At 50.2% G+C, this 18,485-nt stretch overlaps 1 protein-coding gene across 9 annotated transcripts in view; it reads right to left on the bottom strand.

The window, feature by feature from the left end:
- Window positions 1-5,444: 5,444 nt before the first annotated feature.
- The window catches only part of Pde4a (phosphodiesterase 4A, cAMP specific), a 47,549-nt gene continuing 34,508 nt past the window's right edge, over window positions 5,445-18,485 (bottom strand). For 3 of the 9 annotated variants that reach the window (XR_003947813.1, XM_030244126.1, XM_030244127.1), the window contains 9 exons: window positions 17,563-17,611; window positions 17,276-17,472; window positions 15,397-15,495; window positions 15,141-15,305; window positions 14,270-14,369; window positions 13,569-13,723; window positions 13,280-13,402; window positions 12,366-12,548; window positions 5,445-7,999 (listed from right to left, as the gene is read on the bottom strand). Coding sequence is in view for 8 of the 9 variants with exons in the window: in XM_030244126.1 (XP_030099986.1) it covers window positions 7,349-7,999; window positions 12,366-12,548; window positions 13,280-13,402; window positions 13,569-13,723; window positions 14,270-14,369; window positions 15,141-15,305; window positions 15,397-15,495; window positions 17,276-17,380 (1,581 nt within the window). In the remaining variant the exon portion in view is untranslated. The remainder of the gene's footprint in view (window positions 8,000-12,365; window positions 12,549-13,279; window positions 13,403-13,568; window positions 13,724-14,269; window positions 14,370-15,140; window positions 15,306-15,396; window positions 15,496-17,275; window positions 17,473-17,562; window positions 17,612-18,485) is intronic. The other 6 variants (NM_183408.3, NM_001310750.1, NM_019798.5 and 3 more) reach the window with 3 other exon arrangements.

The raw sequence follows: 18,485 nt of genomic DNA, 5'->3' as shown, positions 1-18,485 counted from the left end.
ACTGGGATCTGACAGCATGCGCATATCAGACAGGTTTGCACATGTACACATGAATAAGAATAATTGTTTGAGACAGGGTCCGCTCTTGTAGCTCTGGCTGTCCTGGAACTTGCCATGTAAATCAGACTGGCCTCAAACTCACAGGTTCATCTGCTTCTGTCGCCCCAATGCTGGGGTCAAAGGTGCTACCACAGGCTTAATCTTTTTTTTTTTTTTTAACAAGAGTAAATTTTAAAAAATTGGCTTACTAAGCCGGGCGTGGTGGCGCACGCCTTTAATCCCAGCACTCCGGAGGCAGAGGCAGGCGGATTTCTGAGTTCGAGACCAGCCTGGTCTACAGAGTGAGTTCCAGGACAGCCAGAGCTATACAGAGAAACCCTGTCTCAAAAAAAACAAACAAACAAAAAAATTGTCTTCCGTGTGAAGGCGCGATAGCATCACCTCAGTCCCTGGAACTCACACAGTGGGGAGAACTCACCCCCATGTGAGTTCTCTGACCTGCATGTGGCTAGTGCGGCACAAACACATTCTGCAGCATTCTCCCTGCTGCCTTCTCCCTGCCTGCTAATAACCAAAAAAAAAAAAAAAAACAAACAAAAAAAAAACCCAGCTCCTTGTTTCCTCTCTCTGTCTCTCTCTCCCTCTCTCTTTCTCTCTTACTCTCTCTCTCTCTCTCCCTCTCTCCCTGTCTCCCTGTCTCTTTCTCTTTCCCTCTCTGTCTCTACCTCTCTGTCTCTCTCCCTCTCTCTCTCCCTCTCTCTGTCTCTCTGTTTCTCTCTCCCTCTCTCTCTCTTGCTCTGTCTCTCTCCCTCTCTTCTCTGTCTCTCTCCCTCTCTGTCTGTCTCTCCCTCTGTCTCCCTCCCTCTCTCCCTCTCTCTCTCTGTCTCTCTCTCTGTCTCTGTCTCCCTCTCTCTGTCTCTCTGTCTCTGTTTCTCTCTCTCCCTCTCTCTCCCTCTGTCTCTCTCTCTCTGCCTCTCTGCCTGTCTCTCTCCCTCTCTCCCTCTCTCTATCTCTCCCTCTCTCTGTCTCTATGTCTCTGTTTCTCTCTCCCTCTCTCTCCCTCTGTCTCTCTCTCTGCCTCTCTGCCTGTCTCTCTCCCTCTCTCCCTCTCTCTATCTCTCCCTCTCTCTGTCTCTGTTTCTCTCTCCCTCTCTCTCTGCCTCTTTCTCTCTCTCCCTCTCTCTGTCTCTCTCTCTGTCTCCCTCTCTCTCTCTCCCTGTCTCTCTCTCCCTCTGTCTCTCTCTCTCTGTCTCCCTCTCTCTGTCTCTTTCTCTCTCTCTCTGTCTCTACCTCTCTGTCTCTCTCCCTCTCTCTCTCTCCCTGTCTCTCTCTGTCTGTTTCTCTCTCCCTCTCTCTCTCACTCTGTCTCTCTCTCTCTCTGTCTCTCTCTGCCTCTTTCTCTCTCTCTCCCTCTCTCTCCCTCTCTGTCTGTCTCTCTCTCTATCTCTGTCTGTCTCCCTCTCTCTCTCCCTCTTTGTCTGTTTCTCTCTCTCCCTCTCTCTCTCCCTCTGTCTCTCTCTCTGTCTCTGCCTCTCTCTCTCCCTCTCTCTCTCCCTGTCTCTCTCCCTCTCTCTCTGCCTCTCTCTCTCCCTCTCCCTCTCTCTGTCTCTCTCTGTCTGTTTCTCTCTCCCTCTCTCTCTCCCTGTCTCTCTGTCTCTCTCCCTCTGTCTCTCTGTCTCTCTCCCTCTCTCTCTCCCTCTGTCTCTCTGTCTGTCTGTCTCTGTCTCTCTCCCTCTCTCTCTCTCCCTCTGTCTCTCTCCCTCTCTGCCTCTCTCTCCCTCTCTCTGTCTCTCTGTCTCTCTCCCTCTCTCTCCGTCTCTCTGTCTGTCTCTCTGTCTGTCTCTCTCCCCCTCTCTCTGAGTCTCTTTGTTGGGGCAATGTCTTGGAGAATAGGAGCTGCTGCTTCTTTCAGAGACTGGTTCACACATGGCCTAAGGCTGTTATTGAATGTGCGGCACAATTGACCTGCTCGCCCTGTCTCCACCTCCCTAGTCCTGGGAAGACAGATGGTGTCTCCCACGCCCGTTTCTTCTGCTGTGGTCCTGCCATGCATCCTAGAGTGCGTGGCTCCCTAGGCTTGAAGGAAGATAGGCCCCTCCCCCACTCCTGGCAGTTCTGATGAGACAGCTGATGCACGCATGTAACACTCAACGGCTTGCTTGCTTTCTGCTCCAATATATGATGTATTAACATCCTACCAACCCTTTTACAGTTGGGGAAACTGAGGCGGGCAGCAAATATGTTCAGCACTTAGGGACACGCAGGCGCGTGCGTGCGTGTGTGCGTGCGTGCGTGCGTGCGTGCGTGCGTGTGTGTGTGTGTGTGTGTGTGTGTGTGTGTGTATGTGTGTGTGTGTCTCCACTCAATAACTCCCTGCAGTCTAGAATTACTGGTGGCCTCTTGACCTCCAGCCTAGTAGCCTTTCCCCAGCCGGCCAGCCTTTGACGGTCCCCTGGGACACTGGCTGGGTCTTCTCTCTGTTTCTTGCATAAAGTTCAAGATTGTCTGAAAACTTCCATTTTTCCAGGTTTGCTTTTCCACCTCGGGTCCAAGCCGGTTCCTCATCCTCTGGGAACTGTTCCTGGAACCATCAATCAGGCAATGTTCCCCTCGAAAACCTGTCCTAAATGTCACTTGGTTCTAGAGCAATCCAGTCCAGAGCCTAGTAGTCACCTCACAGAAGGATATATACAATGTTGGGAGGAGGGTTGAATGCCTGTCACCCCAGCACCGAGGTGGAGGCAGGAGGTTAAGGGTTCAAGGTCAGCCTCCACCACACAGCAGATTTCAGATTTACAGCCAGGCAGGGCTGCAAGTGAACCTCAAACTAAAAAACCAAAACCCAAAACCCATGGCAGCACACATCTTCGCTTTCAGCATCAGAGAGAACGGTAACCCCAGTGACTTTCAGGACACCCTGGTCTGTGCTAATAAAGTGTTCGTGTGTCAGACAGACAGACAGACAGACAGACAGACAGACAGGCTTTCCTGGGTTCCAGGGTACCCTAGCCCTGACTGTGCCATTTCACATTTGGTGTGCTGTGCCAGGCCTCAGTGCAGGAAATACATGCTTCACCACTCTGCCATGAAAACACCTCTTCCTGTTCCATAGATGGGACAACTGAAGCTCAGGGACATAACTTTTGTTGTTATTGTTGATTTGGATTTTTTGTTGTTCTTGTTTCCAGACAGGGTTTCTCTGTGTAGCCCTGGCTGTCCTGGAACTCACTCTGTAGACCAGGCTGGCCCTGATCCACTTCCTCTACCGGTGTCTACTGAGTGTTAGGATTAAAGGAGTATGCCACCATGCCTGGTTCTACCTCCTTTCTTCTTTCTTTCTTTTTTCCTCTTTGTCTTTTTGAGACAGGGTTTCTCTGTGTAGCCTTTGCTGTCCTGGAACTCTGTAGACCAGGCTGGCCTCAAACTCAGAGATCTGCCTGTCCCTGCTGGGACTAAAGGCATGTGCCATCACCCATTGCTTGGCCTCTGTACCCCCTTTCATTAGACCGCCTTCATGCTGTAGCTGGAGTCTGCAGGTGAAGGCCCTAGCTGCCAAGCCTGCTGACTGATTCTCTTCCAGGATTCACATGGAGGAAGGAGAGAACCAACTCCTAAATGTTGTTCATGTACCATGCTGTGTGCACTCCTCAGTCACCACACCCCTAAATATATGTAAAGTGAAAATCTTTTTTTTTGGGGGGGGGGGTTTTCGAGACAGGGTTTCTCTGTATAGCCCTGGCTGTCCTGGAGCTCACTTTGTAGACCAGGCTGGCCTCGAACTCAGAAATCCGCCTGCCTCTGCCTCCCGAGTGCTGGGATTAAAGGCGTGCGCCACCACTGCCCAGCAGATTTATACATACTTATTATACATAAGTACACTGTAGCTGTCTTTAGACACACCAGAAGAGGGCATCAGATCTCATTATGGGTGGTTTTATGGGTAGTTGTGAGCCACCATGTAGTTGCTGGGATTTGAACTCAGGACCTTTGGAAGAGCAGTCAGTGCTCCTACCCACTGAGCAATCTCACCAGCCCTATAAACATCTTTTAAACAAGAACCCAAATCTATGTTCGGTGTGGTGGCACACAGATAGCTTTAGTCCCAGAGCGGAAGCAAGGGGAATCTCTGGGTCTGACAGAAGCCTGTTTTACACGAGTTCCAGGCTAGCCAGGGCTGCACAGGGAGACTTTGTCTTTAAAAAATAAATCAATAAAAAGGAATGCAGAGGCTGGAGAGATGGCTCAGTGGCTAAGAACACTTGCTGCTCTTGCAGAGGACCTGGGTTCAGTACCCTGCACCCACTTGCAGCTCATAACTACCTGTAACTCTAGTTCCAGGGCCTCTGCCACCCTCTCTTCTGGTCTTCCTCAGCACTGCATTCACATGGTAAAGGGACATGCATCCATGCACACGGTCAAGATCATAAAAATAAAAATAAATGAATCTTTGGAAAACAACTATACATGCAAAAATCATTTTGAGAAAGAGATTAAGCAGGGTCTCTATGAGTTTGAGGCCAGCCTGGTCTACATAGAGTTTCCCTGGACAGCCAGGCAACATAGAGAGATCCTATCTCAAAACAAAACAAAACAGGACAAGAGGAAAGCAAGCAGATGAACGAACAAACGTTCCCTGTGTTGGTGAGATGGCTCCTGTGTGAGAGGGACTCGCTTCACAAGCCAAGTAAAGGCAAGAGAGACCTCCCTGCTGAGCGGCCCTCTGTCCTCTAAACCTGCTTCACCATGTGACATGTGTGTCCCTGCTACATTTATGTCAACTGAAAAAGAAAAATAGAAAAACCTCTTCCTAATAAATCCCAGCTGTGTTTTTAACAAGCGTATAAGAGGACTGCTTGCTTAGGGTCTCTGGACACAACATGCCATTTAGGGCTGGGGCTATTCCTCGCTCGGCCAGCAGGGTGCTTGCCTACCTTGCAGGAAGCCTTGGAACCCAAGCCCAGCACTACAAGAACTCACTGTGCCCATCACCAGGCCTGGGGAGGTAGAGACAGGGGGATCATGCATTCAAGACTGTTCTGAACTAAAAACCTTGAACCAGGACAGAAAAAAAGAGGCCGGATACCAGACTTCAAGTCACAGATCCTCCAGAGCGAGACCAGGTTTCAACATGAGTGAATAACAGCCAGGCATGGTGGCACACACCTGCAATTCCAGAGTTTGAGGCCGGCACAGCACAAGTTTGAGCTACACCAGACCCAGGTTTCAGAGAAAATGGACAGGCGAGATAGCGCGGCAGGAAAGGTGTTTGCTGCCTGTGTGGACAGCCTGAGTCTGATTCACGGGATTCCCATGGGAAGCGAGAACTGAATCTCCCAAGCTCTTCTCCGATGTGTGCCCTGAACCCCAAAATAAAAAATTTTAACACAAAGAAAAAAAAATATACCTTAAAAAAAACGAAACAAAAATCCCAGGAAACAAATGAATGAAGCCATATCAGCCATCAGCCGGGAGCACCGGTGACAGCCTCGCTTTAATCAGGGACAAGACTGGAGGACTGATTGTCAATCGACGGACCAATTGATCAACTGTCAGTGTGGACAACACACCATAGGCAGCTCACGTGTACACCCACCCTGGCGGGAGGATCCGACTGAGGCCAGGGGTCTGGTCAGTCCTCGGACCCTATCTTAGGCTCTTGGAGAAGGAAGAGAACAGGGCAAGCCACCTCCAACCCTCCTCAGTTATGACACAACTTCCCACAAACCGACAGCATGCCCACCCTACATTCAGGGAATATGGTACAGCTTGTATGATACAGCAGAGAGGTGCTACTCTCCCGGAGAACCCCTCCTCGCCTTCCCAATGGGACGGGGTCAACCGGGGAAAAACAAGTTCACTGTCTCCTTTTGTCTCAGTAGAATAATTTATAGATCAACCTTACAGTATGTACAAAACCCACACATGGAAAGGAGGGTGGCCCATTCTCATCACCAGCTAGGTCAGAAACTACTCTTGCTTAATACACAAATAAATCAAAACCCTGTAAGCATCGGGGGTGGGGAGTGGGTTAATGGGTTAGACAGGGATATCTGGGGAGCCTGGAGTGGAGGCTACAGTACCGTGTACAGAGATGTAACAGGGCAGGCGAGGAATGACAGCCCCCACTGCCCTGCTGCAGACTGGTTCCATGTGGCAGGGGGAAATGGGCTCATTCCTTTTTAAAAGTCCCCTCACCCCCATGGCTTGGAGAAAATGGCCTTGCTCTATCTGTATTGCTTAGGGACTGCCTGTGGCTGGGGGTGGGGGGTCAGGCTCAGTAAGATGGGGGGGGAGGGCTGCCCAGGATGGGAGGATGTGGTACCACCATTATTGCTTCCTCCTAGGGCAATGAGAGTTGGTGTAGGGGAGTGGAGTGACGGGGCTGAAGGGTGGTTGAGTGGATGCTGGCAAAGGAGTGTCATCTATGCTGGGAGATAGGACCCAGGGAGCAGGAGGGAGCCATGGAGACTTCACCTATGGCCACAGGAATCGTTAAGGCAGAAACAAGAGGAAGAAGCAGCTGGAAGGAGGATGTGTTTGTGCGCATGGAACAGAGCCCCCTTCCTCCAACGGAGAGAATTCAAAGTGACCCAGAGTGGACCAGGAAGATGGCATCCAGAGAAGGGAATTGAGACTTGGGACCCCAGGCTGAGGCTGGTGGTCGGGGTGAAACCAAGAGTCCCTGGATCATAAAGCAACAGCCCGTCTGACCACCTCTTTCACCATGTGGCCAGAGTTGAACAAACAAAGATAGAAAACAGAGAGGAGAGACATGGAAGACTTTGTGGTAGAGGACAGTGAGCCAGGGAGAGGCCTGCTGTGGGCCAGCCTCTCCTGTGACAGCCTCTCCCGGTGGCTATTCCCAATCGGGTTGTAGACTCCCTCCGTATGGAGGGACTGACCAAAGGGCAGTGCCACACCTAGGCTTGAATCTCAAGGAGCAAGTCTCAAAAGAGGCAGGAGGATGGCGCCTTGGAACTGAGGTTGATAGGTAGGGTGATGAGGGAACGAGGTGGGCCCAGGGGCCGGGAGGGAGAGCATCTACAGCTGATGTGTTTCACTCTTTTTTTTTTTTTCTTTTTGTTCTTTTTCTAAAAACGTTACAATTAAAATTCAAAAAAATAAAATCCCTTTTTTGGGGGACTTCAGTTCCTGGCTCTCCATACCCCACTTCAACAAAAAGGCCCTGTGGGCAAGGGCAGGGGGGGAAGGGTGAAAAAAAGAAAAGAGAAAAAACCCCACTTTTCTGTTTTCTTTTTTCTCAGGAGGGCCAGGAGTCGTTGAGGTGGTCTGTGGTGAGTGGAGAGTGTGGGGAGGAGGGAGGAGCCGAGGGTGAAGGGAAAAGGGATCAGGCAGGGTCTCCACCTGACCCCCACCTGCCTGGAGCAGAGATGACGGCAGAATTGTCTCCTGATGTCCCCGAGCAGGCAGAACAAGCCCTCATGGCAGCCAGATGGTCTCTTGGGGCCTCCACCTCTGCCGCCATGGAGGGGAGGCCCAGGAGGCCCTGGGCCTCCTCTGAGGGGGACAGGGTCCTCAAGTCAGGCAGAATAGAGGTTTCAAGGCTGAAGGAATGGCCCACAGCCTCCGCGGACTCCTCAGGAGCGCCATGTGCTGAGGCTGTCTCCTGCTTCAAACTCTCTGCTACCTCCACAACAGCAGGGCTCTGGCCTTTGACCTTTGACTGTTCCATGGCTTGAGCTCTGGTATCATGTGGAGCCAGGAGAGTTTCCTCAGTGCAAGGCAATCCTGGAACCTCCAATGAATCCTCTTCATCCTCTTCCTCCAAGGTGAGCTCAAATTGGAACTTGTCAGGCAGGGCCGGATCGCTGAGCACTCCTGGCTCCTCTTCCAGGGTTGGGGAGGGACTCTGGCGGATGGCACTGTGATACCAATCCCGGTTGTCTTCCAGCGTGTCCAGGATGTCTTGGGCATCGGGGTGGACGAGATCGGCCCACGTCTCCCACAGTGGGTGAACAATATAGTCGATGAAGCCCACCTAGAAGAGAGAAATATGGTCTAAACAAGTGGTTTGGTGGAGCAAGCAAAAGGATCTACTTAATTAAAAACAATCTTCCAATGGCCGGGGTATATAGCTCAGTTGATTGGCAGGTAACGCTTTTGCCTAACATGTAGGAATCCCTGGGTTCCATCCAGAGATGTGTAAATTAGGCGTGCTGATGCAGGCCTATAATGCAAGCACTTGGGAAGTTGAGGCAAGAGGACTCGGATGCTTAAAGTCATTCCTGAGTTTGAGAACCGCCTAGGGTACATAAGATCCTGTCACCCAAAAACAACGAAATAACCCACCCCTAAACCCACCAGCTGAACAAACAAAGACCAAAAATAAAATTCAACAAATAGCCAGAAGGCAACAGCTCATGTTTTTAATTGCCGGACTCGGGAAGCAAAGGCAGAAAGGCAGGCAGATCTTGGAGTTCAAGGTCAGTCTGATCACAGAGTTCCAGGACAGCCAGGGCCACACAGAGAAACCCTTCTCTCAAAACCCAAAACCAACCAACCAACCAATCAACCAAGCAAGCAAGCAAACAAACTGGGCTAAGATGGCTGAGCTGTTACGAAAACTGGCTACTCTCCTAGGGGACACAGGTTCAATTCCCAACACGCACAGTGAAGCTCACATCTGCCTATAGATCCAGTGCTAAGTCACCTGACCCTTAGTCTGGCCTCCAGGAAAACATACATTCAAGCAAAAATCTCAAACACATAAAAATGTAAAGTATAGTTAAAAACAAAACAAAACAAAACAGGGCTGTTGATGGCTCAGCGGTTAAGAACACTGACTGCTCTTCCAGAGGACCTGAGTTCAATTCCCAGCAACCACATGGTGGCTCACAACCATCTGTAATGGGATCTGATGTCCTCTTCTGGTGTGTCTGAAGACAGCTACAGTGTACTCATATGCATAAAGTAAATAAATAAATCTTAAAAATAAGAATGCTTCCCCATAGTTAACTATTTATTAAAAGGAAGAAAGAAAAAAAAACCTCACTGAACAAACAAGATGGCTGTTCTGACGATGTCTGAGGTTGAATTCTGGCCTTGGCCTATGTGTACACTTGTAGTGTAGACACACACACACACACACACACACACACACACACACTTCCACCTTCTAGCCCACAAAACCCATTTGCTGCTTTAAACTTGACAAGTAGGATGAGAAAAACAAATGAGACAGGATGCTAACAGCAATTGCTGGTGCCAGAAGGGCAGTGCGCGCCTTTAGCTCCACCACTTGAGGCAGAGAGGCAGAGAGAGAGGCAGAGAGGCAGAGAGGCAGAGAGAGAGGCAGAGAGGCAGAGAGGCAGAGAGGCAGAGGCAGAGGCAGAGGCAGAGGCAGGCGGATCTCTGAGTTCTACACCAGCCTGGTGTACAGAGAGTTCGAGGACAGCCAGGGCTAACATGTAAAAACCCTGACATGAAAAACAAAAACAAGTGCTAGAGAGATGGCTCAGTGGTTAAGAGCACTGACTGCTCTTCCAGAGGACCTGAGTTCAATTCCTAGCAACCACATGGTGGCTCACAACCATCTGTAAAGGGATCTGATGCCCTCTTCTGGTGTGTCTGAAGACAGCTACAGTGTACTCATAAATAAAATAAATCTTTAAAAACAAAAACAAAAACAAAACCCCATCAACGGCTGGCTATGGTTATGCATGCTTTTACTCCCAGCAGGGGCTGGAAGGTCTCTGTGAGTTCAAGGGCAGCCTGGTCTACATAGTAAGTTCCAGGCTGGGCAGAGCTATAGCACAAGATCCTGTCTTAAAAACCAAAATAACAAAAAAAAAAAAAAAAAAAAAAAAAAAAAAAAAAAAAACCACGTGGGAAAGGTGGAGTGTGGTGTGCTGCCTAAGTAGACACTGGAGTCAGGAGTTCAAGGTCATCCTACAGAGTCTGAGGCCAGCTCTGACTACAAGGAGACACTATCCCAAAACAACAAGAAAACAGTACTGGATGGCGGTGCATACAGCAGGCAGGAGGCTGAGGCAGCAGGACTGCCACAAGTGCAAGGTTAGCCTAATCTACAGTGAGCTCCTGTCCCAAAATCCAACCATCTAGCCAGCCCAGAACACTTGAAACAGTCCATCCTGGGCTGGGGAAGAGGGCTCAGCAGTTAGGAACACGAATTCAGCTTCCAGAATCTACATGGTGGCTCACAACCATCTTCTTCTTCTTTTTTTTTTCTTTGTTTTGGCTTTTTGAGACAGGGTTTCTCTGTGTAGCCCTGGCTATCCTGGAACTCACTCCATAGACCAGGTACTCCACCTGTCTCTGTCTCCCGAGTGCTGGGATTAAAGGCGTGAGCCACCACACCCGGCTCACAACCATCTTCTGTTACTCCAAGTCTGATGACCTCTTGCCCTCTTCTGGCCTCTGCAGGCACTAGACCAGTGCACACACATGCAGGCACACACACACACACACACACACATACACACACAGAGGCAAAACACCCAAACACATTAAAAATAGTTCCATATATATCAACTGGTGTTTTTTTATTTGAGACACTCTCATTGTATAGTCATGGCTGGCCCAGATCTCACTCTGCAGCCCAGAATGGCCCTGTACTCCCAGAGATCTTGCCTGCTGCTGCTTGTTTGTTTGGTTGGTTTTTCGAGACAGGGTTTCTCTGAGTAGCCCTGGCTGTCCTGGAACTTGCTCTGTTGACCAGGCTGGCCTCGAACTCATTGATCCACCTGTTTCTTCCTTACTAATGCTGGGATTAAAGGTATAAGCCACTACTACCCAGTTTATTTAATTTTAAGTGTATGAATGTTTGCCTTCGTGTGTGTGTGTGTGTGTGTGTGTGTGTGTGTGTGTGTGTGTTTGTATGTATACCATGTTGATGCCTGACGTCCAAAGAGGACAGATGAAGGAGTTGGAGTCCTGCAACTAGAATTGATACTGACAGTTGTAATCTCCCTTGTGCGTGGTCCCAGGTACTCTGGAAGAACAACTATCTGTCCAGCCCTGTCCTAGTCTCCCAAGTACCGGGATTAAAGGCCAAGAATGCAGGTGCAGGCCTTTACACCTGCACACTTCGCCTTTAATCCCAATACTGGGAGCTGAGACAGGCAGATCTCTGAGTTCCGGGCCTGCCTGGTCTACACAGTAAACTCCTGGCTCGCTAGGGATACATGGTGAGTCCTAGCCTAAAAATTAGAAAACAAAAAACCCTTTTTTTACTAAATTTTTACTAAATTTTGATTTACTTCGGGACCACACATGCTTTGGTATAGATATGACTGTCAGAGGACTCTTGTAGGATCTTCTCTCTTTTCATGTGTCAAGCGCCTTGACCCACACACAGGATCCTGTGAAGATGCCCAAGCTTGCCCAAACGTTTAGGCTAAAACATACCTGCTGCTTCGGTGAGAAGAGCAGGTGGCACTGCGGGTGTGTCACTTGCCCAGTGTAAACACAGGTCTATACTGATACTGTGAGGGCCAATGTTATGTTTTAAGTTTAAATGACTGTGCTTAACGAATCTATAAAACAAGAATGACTCTAATCTGTAAGCCTCACTTGTCCAAGGACAGCTACCTTCCTAGGATGTTGGGAGCTGAGAATCACGGAACACAAGCCCCGTGGTTTTACTTCTGTAAATGAGCTTGGTTGCCCAACCGCACAGGAGATGCCTGATCACATGCGGGTGGGAGGGACAGAGGCTTGAAGTTTATCAGGATGAATGCTTGCCCCAGTTTGGACAAAAGCAGGAGATGTGTAGCCATAAGGGTTTTGCCTTTATAAGCCTCTGACTAATGTAATTTGGTGCCACAGTCTGAGAATCCCAGGTATGGACCCGGCCAGTCTTAAATAAAGCTTGCTTCAAATTTGGCTCAAAAATTGTGGCCTTATTTTTGCCCAGTAAGATTAACAATACAACTTATTAAAAAGATAAAGGGGAACTGGGGCTGTAGTTCAGTTAGCAGAGCGTGCTTGCCTAGCATGCAGGAGGCTTTGGGCTTTACTCCCAGCACTGTATAAACCTGTGTGGTGGGGCAGCCCGGGATCCAGTGCTAGAGAGGTAGGGCAGTAAGATCAGAGATTCAAATTTATCCTTGGCTATAGTGAGTTCAAGGTCCAGATGTAAAACAGAAAACTAAAACCACCCCCCTCCCAACACACAAAACATTGTTTTTAAAATGCCTGGTTTGCAGCAGACTGATGCCATGATAGGTGGACTAGCCAGAGATCTGTGAACATAACTTTGCAAAATGGGAGTGACCTGCCTCCGATGAGCCCACTACCAAAGAGTCAGACACTGATTTTGTCGTCCTGGAGAGGTGGGCCAAGCTACTCCTGTAAGCTGTCCCGAGGCCCTGTACCCGCCGTACCTGAGACTTCTCCACAGAGGCTGTGTGCTTGTCACACATGGGGCTAATCTCCATTCCGCGTTCCCGTTCTCGGTCACCCTGCTGGAAGAACTCAGCCATGATGCGATCAGTCCATTGTCGGTACAGCTCCAGGGGCTTGGTGGGATTGCTGAGGTCTGCACAGTGCACCATGTTCCTGAGGACCTGGTGAATACAGGGAGGGGCCTTCAGAGGCCAGGCAGAATCCCAGTCTGTGGGCCTCTGGCTGTCTTCTCTCTCTGTCTCCCTGTCTTTTTTATGAGACAGGGTCCCCTGTAGCTTAGGTTGGCCTTGAACTTGCTATGTAGCTGCGGATGACCTCAAACTCTGATCCTGCCCCCATCTTCTAAGTGCTGGGGACACAGGGATGCAACAGCACACTCAGATTTAGTTTCTAGTGGCTTTATTTGACTTTTTAAAAGGGGTTTCCAAATAGAGTCCCAGCTGGTTTTGGACTTGTGGCCATCCTCCAGTCTCTACTTTTGGAATGCTGGGATTAAGGGTGCTCACTAGGCCTAAGGTTTTCTTAACTCCATGTGCTTGTATGCCTGAATGTGTATGTGTGTGTGTGTGTGTGTATGTGCGCGCGCGCTAATGCACAAATGCATGTGTGTGTATGCGTGTCTGTGTATGTGTGTGCTGGGCAGGTGAATTGGAGTGAAGGAGAAAGCTGAGGCAAGAAGTGTGAGGGAAATGGAGAGAGGTGAGAGACAGCTGGGGCAAGATGGGTGTGTGGTGAGAGAAGCTGAGTGGGGTACGTCAGGGGAGAGGGTTGGAGAGAGACGGAAGAGGTTGAGAAAGAGACATATGGGAATTGACAGAGGAAGGAGGGGCATGTGTTGGAAAGGGAAGATGGGAGAGGCAATCACGAACGAGGAAGAGGGCATCTGGGGCACCTGGATACGGTCAGAGTAGTTGTCCAGCAAGAGAACTCCAGAGCTGGTCACTTTCTTCGTCTCTACCATAGTCTTCAGGTCAGCCAGAAGGGTCATGTGCTTGGACATGTCTGTGGCCAGCACCTAAAAGCAAGATATGTCAAGTCAGGGAAGAAAGCTTGCCCACCCTCCCCCTGACATCCACTCTGTTACCTACCCTGGCCCTAGATTTATTTTCCTTTGCCAAACTGCAGGGTTCTTAAGGCCCGCCCCGCCACCAAGCCCCACCCACAGCGCTGGCCCCGCCCACCATGTCGATGACCATCTTGCGCAGGCTCTGCCGCTGGCGCTTGCTGAGGTTCTGGAAGATGTCGCAGTTCTCTTCTTGCAGCAGCTTGAATCCCACAGCCAGGTGGTGGTTCTCAAGCACAGACTCATCGTTGTACATCAATGCCAGCTCCGAATCTGCAGAGTACCACGTGGTACCACCTGGGTACCAAGCCCCGCCCCGTGCGCGCCCAGTCTCCAGTTGGCTTCATTTTCAGACTGACTAGTCCCAGCCCCCTCCTCTGCCACATCGGTGCTTCACCAAATAAACCAAGCATCAGGCGCCTAGACTGTTCCTGCTCCAATCCTCCTCTGGCCGTCCTCACCCTTAGCCTAGCGGGCCCATCCCATCCTCACAAGCCCCGCCCCCACCTGGCTGGCTCCACCCCTAGCTCAGTTGGTTTAATTTCACGCCCCATAAACCAGGTTCACAGGCAGGTTGTTTCCCATCAATATATTAAGCCCCAAAGCTAGCCTTGCCAGCTCCTCCCCTAGCCCAGGTGGTCTAATCTCTACAACACAGGCTCCACCTTCATCCTGACCAGCCCCGGTTCCAGCTAGACCACCTCCATACTTTCATCCCAACGTGAGGGGCTATTCCCACCTCCATTCAACCAGATGTTGCTTCTAGGCCAAATGGCCACGCCCTGAGCCTAACTGTCTCCGCCCTGAAAAGCCACTCACTGGTGTTGATTAGGAACTGGTTGGAGACGCCAGGGTGGTCCACGTCATGGATGGCAGCAGCGAAGAGAGCAGCAAGAATCTCCAGGTCTGTGAACACGGCCTGGGGGCAGGGAGAAGAAGTGAGAGAGAGGCAGAGTCTGACACAGAGGGGACACACAAAAGGGACAGCCCAGACAGAGATGAGGAAGATGGGACTCCAGAAAGAAGAGGAAGAGAAAGATAGATGTAGTGTCTGGGCAGATGATCGCTGAACCAGTAAAGTGCTGGCTACGCAAGCATGACGACCTGAGCTTCAAACCCACACCCCACATTAAAAAGCCAGGCCTGTGGGCTGATCTTGCAATTTCAGCTTTGAGAGAGGGCTGCGTCCCTGGGGCCCCTGGCCAATCTCCCCTACTCAGTGGTTGACCCTGTTTCAAAAATGAAGGTGTTAATCTCAGCATTCAGGAGGCAGAGGCAGGCGGATCTCTATGAGAGCTGTACACCAGCCTGGTCTGGGGATGTGTGGCAACAAGTGACATCCTGACTTGGAACAAGGTAAAGGGACGGTAAGACACAAAGGAGTGTTCTCCGACCTCCACACATGCCCCGTGTGCCCCCTTACACACACACACACACACACACACAGGCCAGTAAAACAAAACAGACACTAGCAAGACTGCTCACTGGGTAAAAGAACTTGCTACTCAGGTAAACATGACTGAGTCTGGTTCCTGGATTTACATAGTAAAAAGGCAGAAAACTCCGTTCCAAAAGTTGTTCTCTGACCTCCACACATAGGCAACAGCACCCCCCAAAAACAAGAGAAGATAGGATTAGAGAAATGGGCTAGAGGAGATGAAGGGACAGACAGGAGGAGGCGGGCACTCACATCCAGTGCAGGCGTGGCCAGCAGCACATGTGTGGACTGTAGCACATCGGCTGCGTGCAGGCTGTTGTGGTAGGCCACGTCAGCGTGGTAGTGGTCCTCCAGCGTCAGCATGTATGTCATCATGGTGTCCACGGGGATGTGGAATTTCTTCAGTAAGTCCCGCTCCTGGGAGCCAGAGCAGAGCAGTGACTCCTGCTGACCCCCAATGCCCCGTCCCAGCCCCTTGGATCCCAGCCAGCTCCCTGTTCGACATCACCTGGAATATCGTATACATGATACAGCTGAGTGAACGGCCTCCAGCGTACTCCGACACACAAAAGATGTTCAGGCCCCATTTGCTCAAGTTCTCCAGTTCCTGGCAGTGACAGGGTAAGAAGTCAGGAGCTTGCATGGTTCAGGGACAGGAAAGCTACTTCCTAGGACTCTGAGCCTCATTACTGTTCACAAATTGCATAAAGTTCAAATGCATGGACATTTTTTTTTTTTTTGAGACAGGGTTTCTCTATGTAGCCCTGTCTTTGTAGACCAGGCTGGCCTGGAACCCAGAAATCCGCCTGCCTCTGCCTCGAAAGTGCTGGGATTAAAGACGTGTGCCACCACCACCTGGCTTGCCTTAAACTTAAAAAAAAAAAAAAAAAAAACCAAAAAACCCAACATATATTTATTTTATGTATATGAGTGCTCTATTTTCATGTATGCCTGCATTACAGAAGAGGGTATCAGGTCCATTGCAGATGGTCACAAGCCACCATGTAGTTGCTGGGAATTGAACTGGAAGAGTAGCCAGTGCTCTTAACCACTGAGCCATCTCTCCAGCACCACCCCTCCCACCACTGGGTTTCTTTTTGTAGTCCTGGCTGTCCTGGAAGTCAGCCATCTGTCTGTCTCTGCCTCCCTAGTGCTGAGATTAAAAGCATGGGCCAGATACATGGACTTTAAGACAGACTATATCTTTGTATGTGTGTGTGCCTGTGTGCAGGTATGCATATCCACAGAGATCAGAGGTCACCTTAAGATGTCTTCCTCAATCATTCTTCTTTGTAAAATTCTTTAAAAAAAAAAAAAGAACAAAAACAGTCGGGCATGGTGGTGCACGCCTTTAATCCCAGCACTTGGGAGGCAGAGGCAGGCAAATTTCTGAGTTCGAGGCCAGCCTGGTCTACAGAGTGAGTTCCAGGACAGCCAGGGCTATACAGAGAAACCCTGCCTCAAAAAAAAAAAAAAAAAAAAAAAAAGAAAGAAAGAAAGAAAGAAAGAAAAGAAAGAAAAAACCATTTATGTGTATGCGTATCTCTGTGTTTTACTTGTGTACAGGGCCAGAAGGTGTGCTCCATCCCTGGAGCTAAAATTGCTGTGAGCCCCTGGCCTCCTCTCCGAATCATGGATGGTGGGAGCTGAACTAGAAACCTTCGCAAGAGCAGCAAGCCCTCTTAGTGGCTGAGGCATCTCTGTAACTCCTTTTTTCCCCCTCCCCAAATTTATTGTTTTCGCTCTCTTTTTATTTATTTACTTTTTTTGGTTTTTTGAGACAGGGTTTCTCTGTGTAGCCCTGGCTGTCCTGGAACTCACTCTGTAGACCAGGCTGGCCTAGAACTCAAAAATCTGCCTGCCTCTGCCTGCCTCTGCTGGGATCAAAGGTGTGCGCCACTGCTTCTACCTCCCCAGTACTAGGGTCACAGGCCACCACACTGGGCTCATGCGGTGCTGGGAAGGGACTCTGGGACCATAAGCATGCCAGGCTTCTCTAATACCCATAAGCTCACAAGCTGGGAAGCAAGCCGGGCCGACCCCCAGACCTCTGTCGGACTGTAAGCTGCTCATAAGACCTCAGTTGTGTTGGGGTCGGAGGAGGACTGTTGGTCTCCTCGGAATCCATTACACACCACGAACTCAGTTTATAACACTGATTAAAAAGCCGTGTACCAGGGCTGGCCACAAGTGTGTCAGAATGAGTGACTGTCTAAATCCAAGGTTCTGGTGGAGCAAGTTGGAGTCACTCTCTGACCCTTCCACCCCACAACATGTCAGACTCTGCACCCTGGGAACCTGGGTTACATGAGCCCCAAAGCCCCTGCCCTTTGATGGATGCCTCCCAGACAAGGCTTCCCCTGTTGAGCCCCGCTCCCTACACCTACTTGTGCTAAGAGGTCCTCCTGATCTGTCTTGACTCCAAATCGTGGGACATTGATGTTCAAGCTTCCGGTGTGTACCAGCTTTTTCAGCCCTGTGATCTGAGACATGGGCTGGGCCTGCTGCACTGCTGCTGGTGGGGGCTGCTGGAAGGGTCTCTGTCGCGGCGTGGGCGATGGGATCTCCACTTCGTGCTGCTTGTCTGTCAAAGGTCAGGTAAGAAGCATGGGATGGCTTTCCAGGAGGCTCCCCCACATCCCTCAGCCTGTGGTGGTGTCCTGAGATGTCTCACTTGCTATGAGGCCATCCTTCTGCAGGGAATGCTCTTCTCTGTTCTGAGGCTGGAAACCAGGACTCATGAAAGAAGTTTTCTGGGAGGTGGTGGGCAGGAGTGGGGGTCTTAGGGATGATCCTGGACTGTGGAGTACCCTCAGACTGGTGCCCAGTTTGGGCCACAACATGGTATGAGACATGAGGATGTGGGATGAAGACCCCCAAGTGAGCTGCTGCTGCTGCTGACTCTGGATAGCCAGGGGACCTTCTTGGCCAGGGAAGATACCACTCTGATGGCTGAGGGTAGTGATGGGAGGTGACATCGTTGGTAGGTGAGAGGGAAGGGAGGTCTCTGGATCCATGACACCCCCACCCCTTGGCACCAGTCAGCCTGAAGAGCAGCCACAGAGACTCTTTTCTTGAGCTTTCAAAGGCTTCTGAGAACCAGTGGGGCTGACCCCATTATGACCTTGGAGGACCTAATTTGCATGCAACCAACCCACTGGCTGCATCCTCAGAATTCTAAGACATACCACACCTTAGCTATTGGAGGGAGGCTTAAAACTCAGAATCTCCCGGTCTTGAAACATTTTTTGGCACGGTCTCATCATGTCATCCAGGCAGGCCTGGGAACTTGAAATTTTCCTGCCTCAGCCTTTGACTGCTGGGATTTTGGAGGTATGCTCCACTACTTCACATGAAGTTTCTTTCTATCTTTATTTTTAAAAAAAGTTTCTTGGGGCTGGAGAGACATGGCTCAGGGGTTAGGAGCACCAACTGCTCTTCCAGAGGTCCTGAGTTCAATTCTCAGCAACCACATGGTGGCTCACAACCATCTGTAATGAGATTGGATGCCCTCTTCTGGGTTTCTCTGTGTAGCCCTGGCTATGTTAGAACTCAAACTGTAGACCAGGCTAGCCTTGAACTCAGAGATCTGCCTGC

Source organism: Mus musculus, chromosome 9, assembly GCF_000001635.26.
Source record: "Mus musculus strain C57BL/6J chromosome 9, GRCm38.p6 C57BL/6J".
Lineage (NCBI taxonomy): Eukaryota > Metazoa > Chordata > Mammalia > Rodentia > Muridae > Mus > Mus musculus.
Note: the sequence above shows the minus strand (reverse complement) of the source record. Positions and strands in the feature narration are given on the sequence as shown.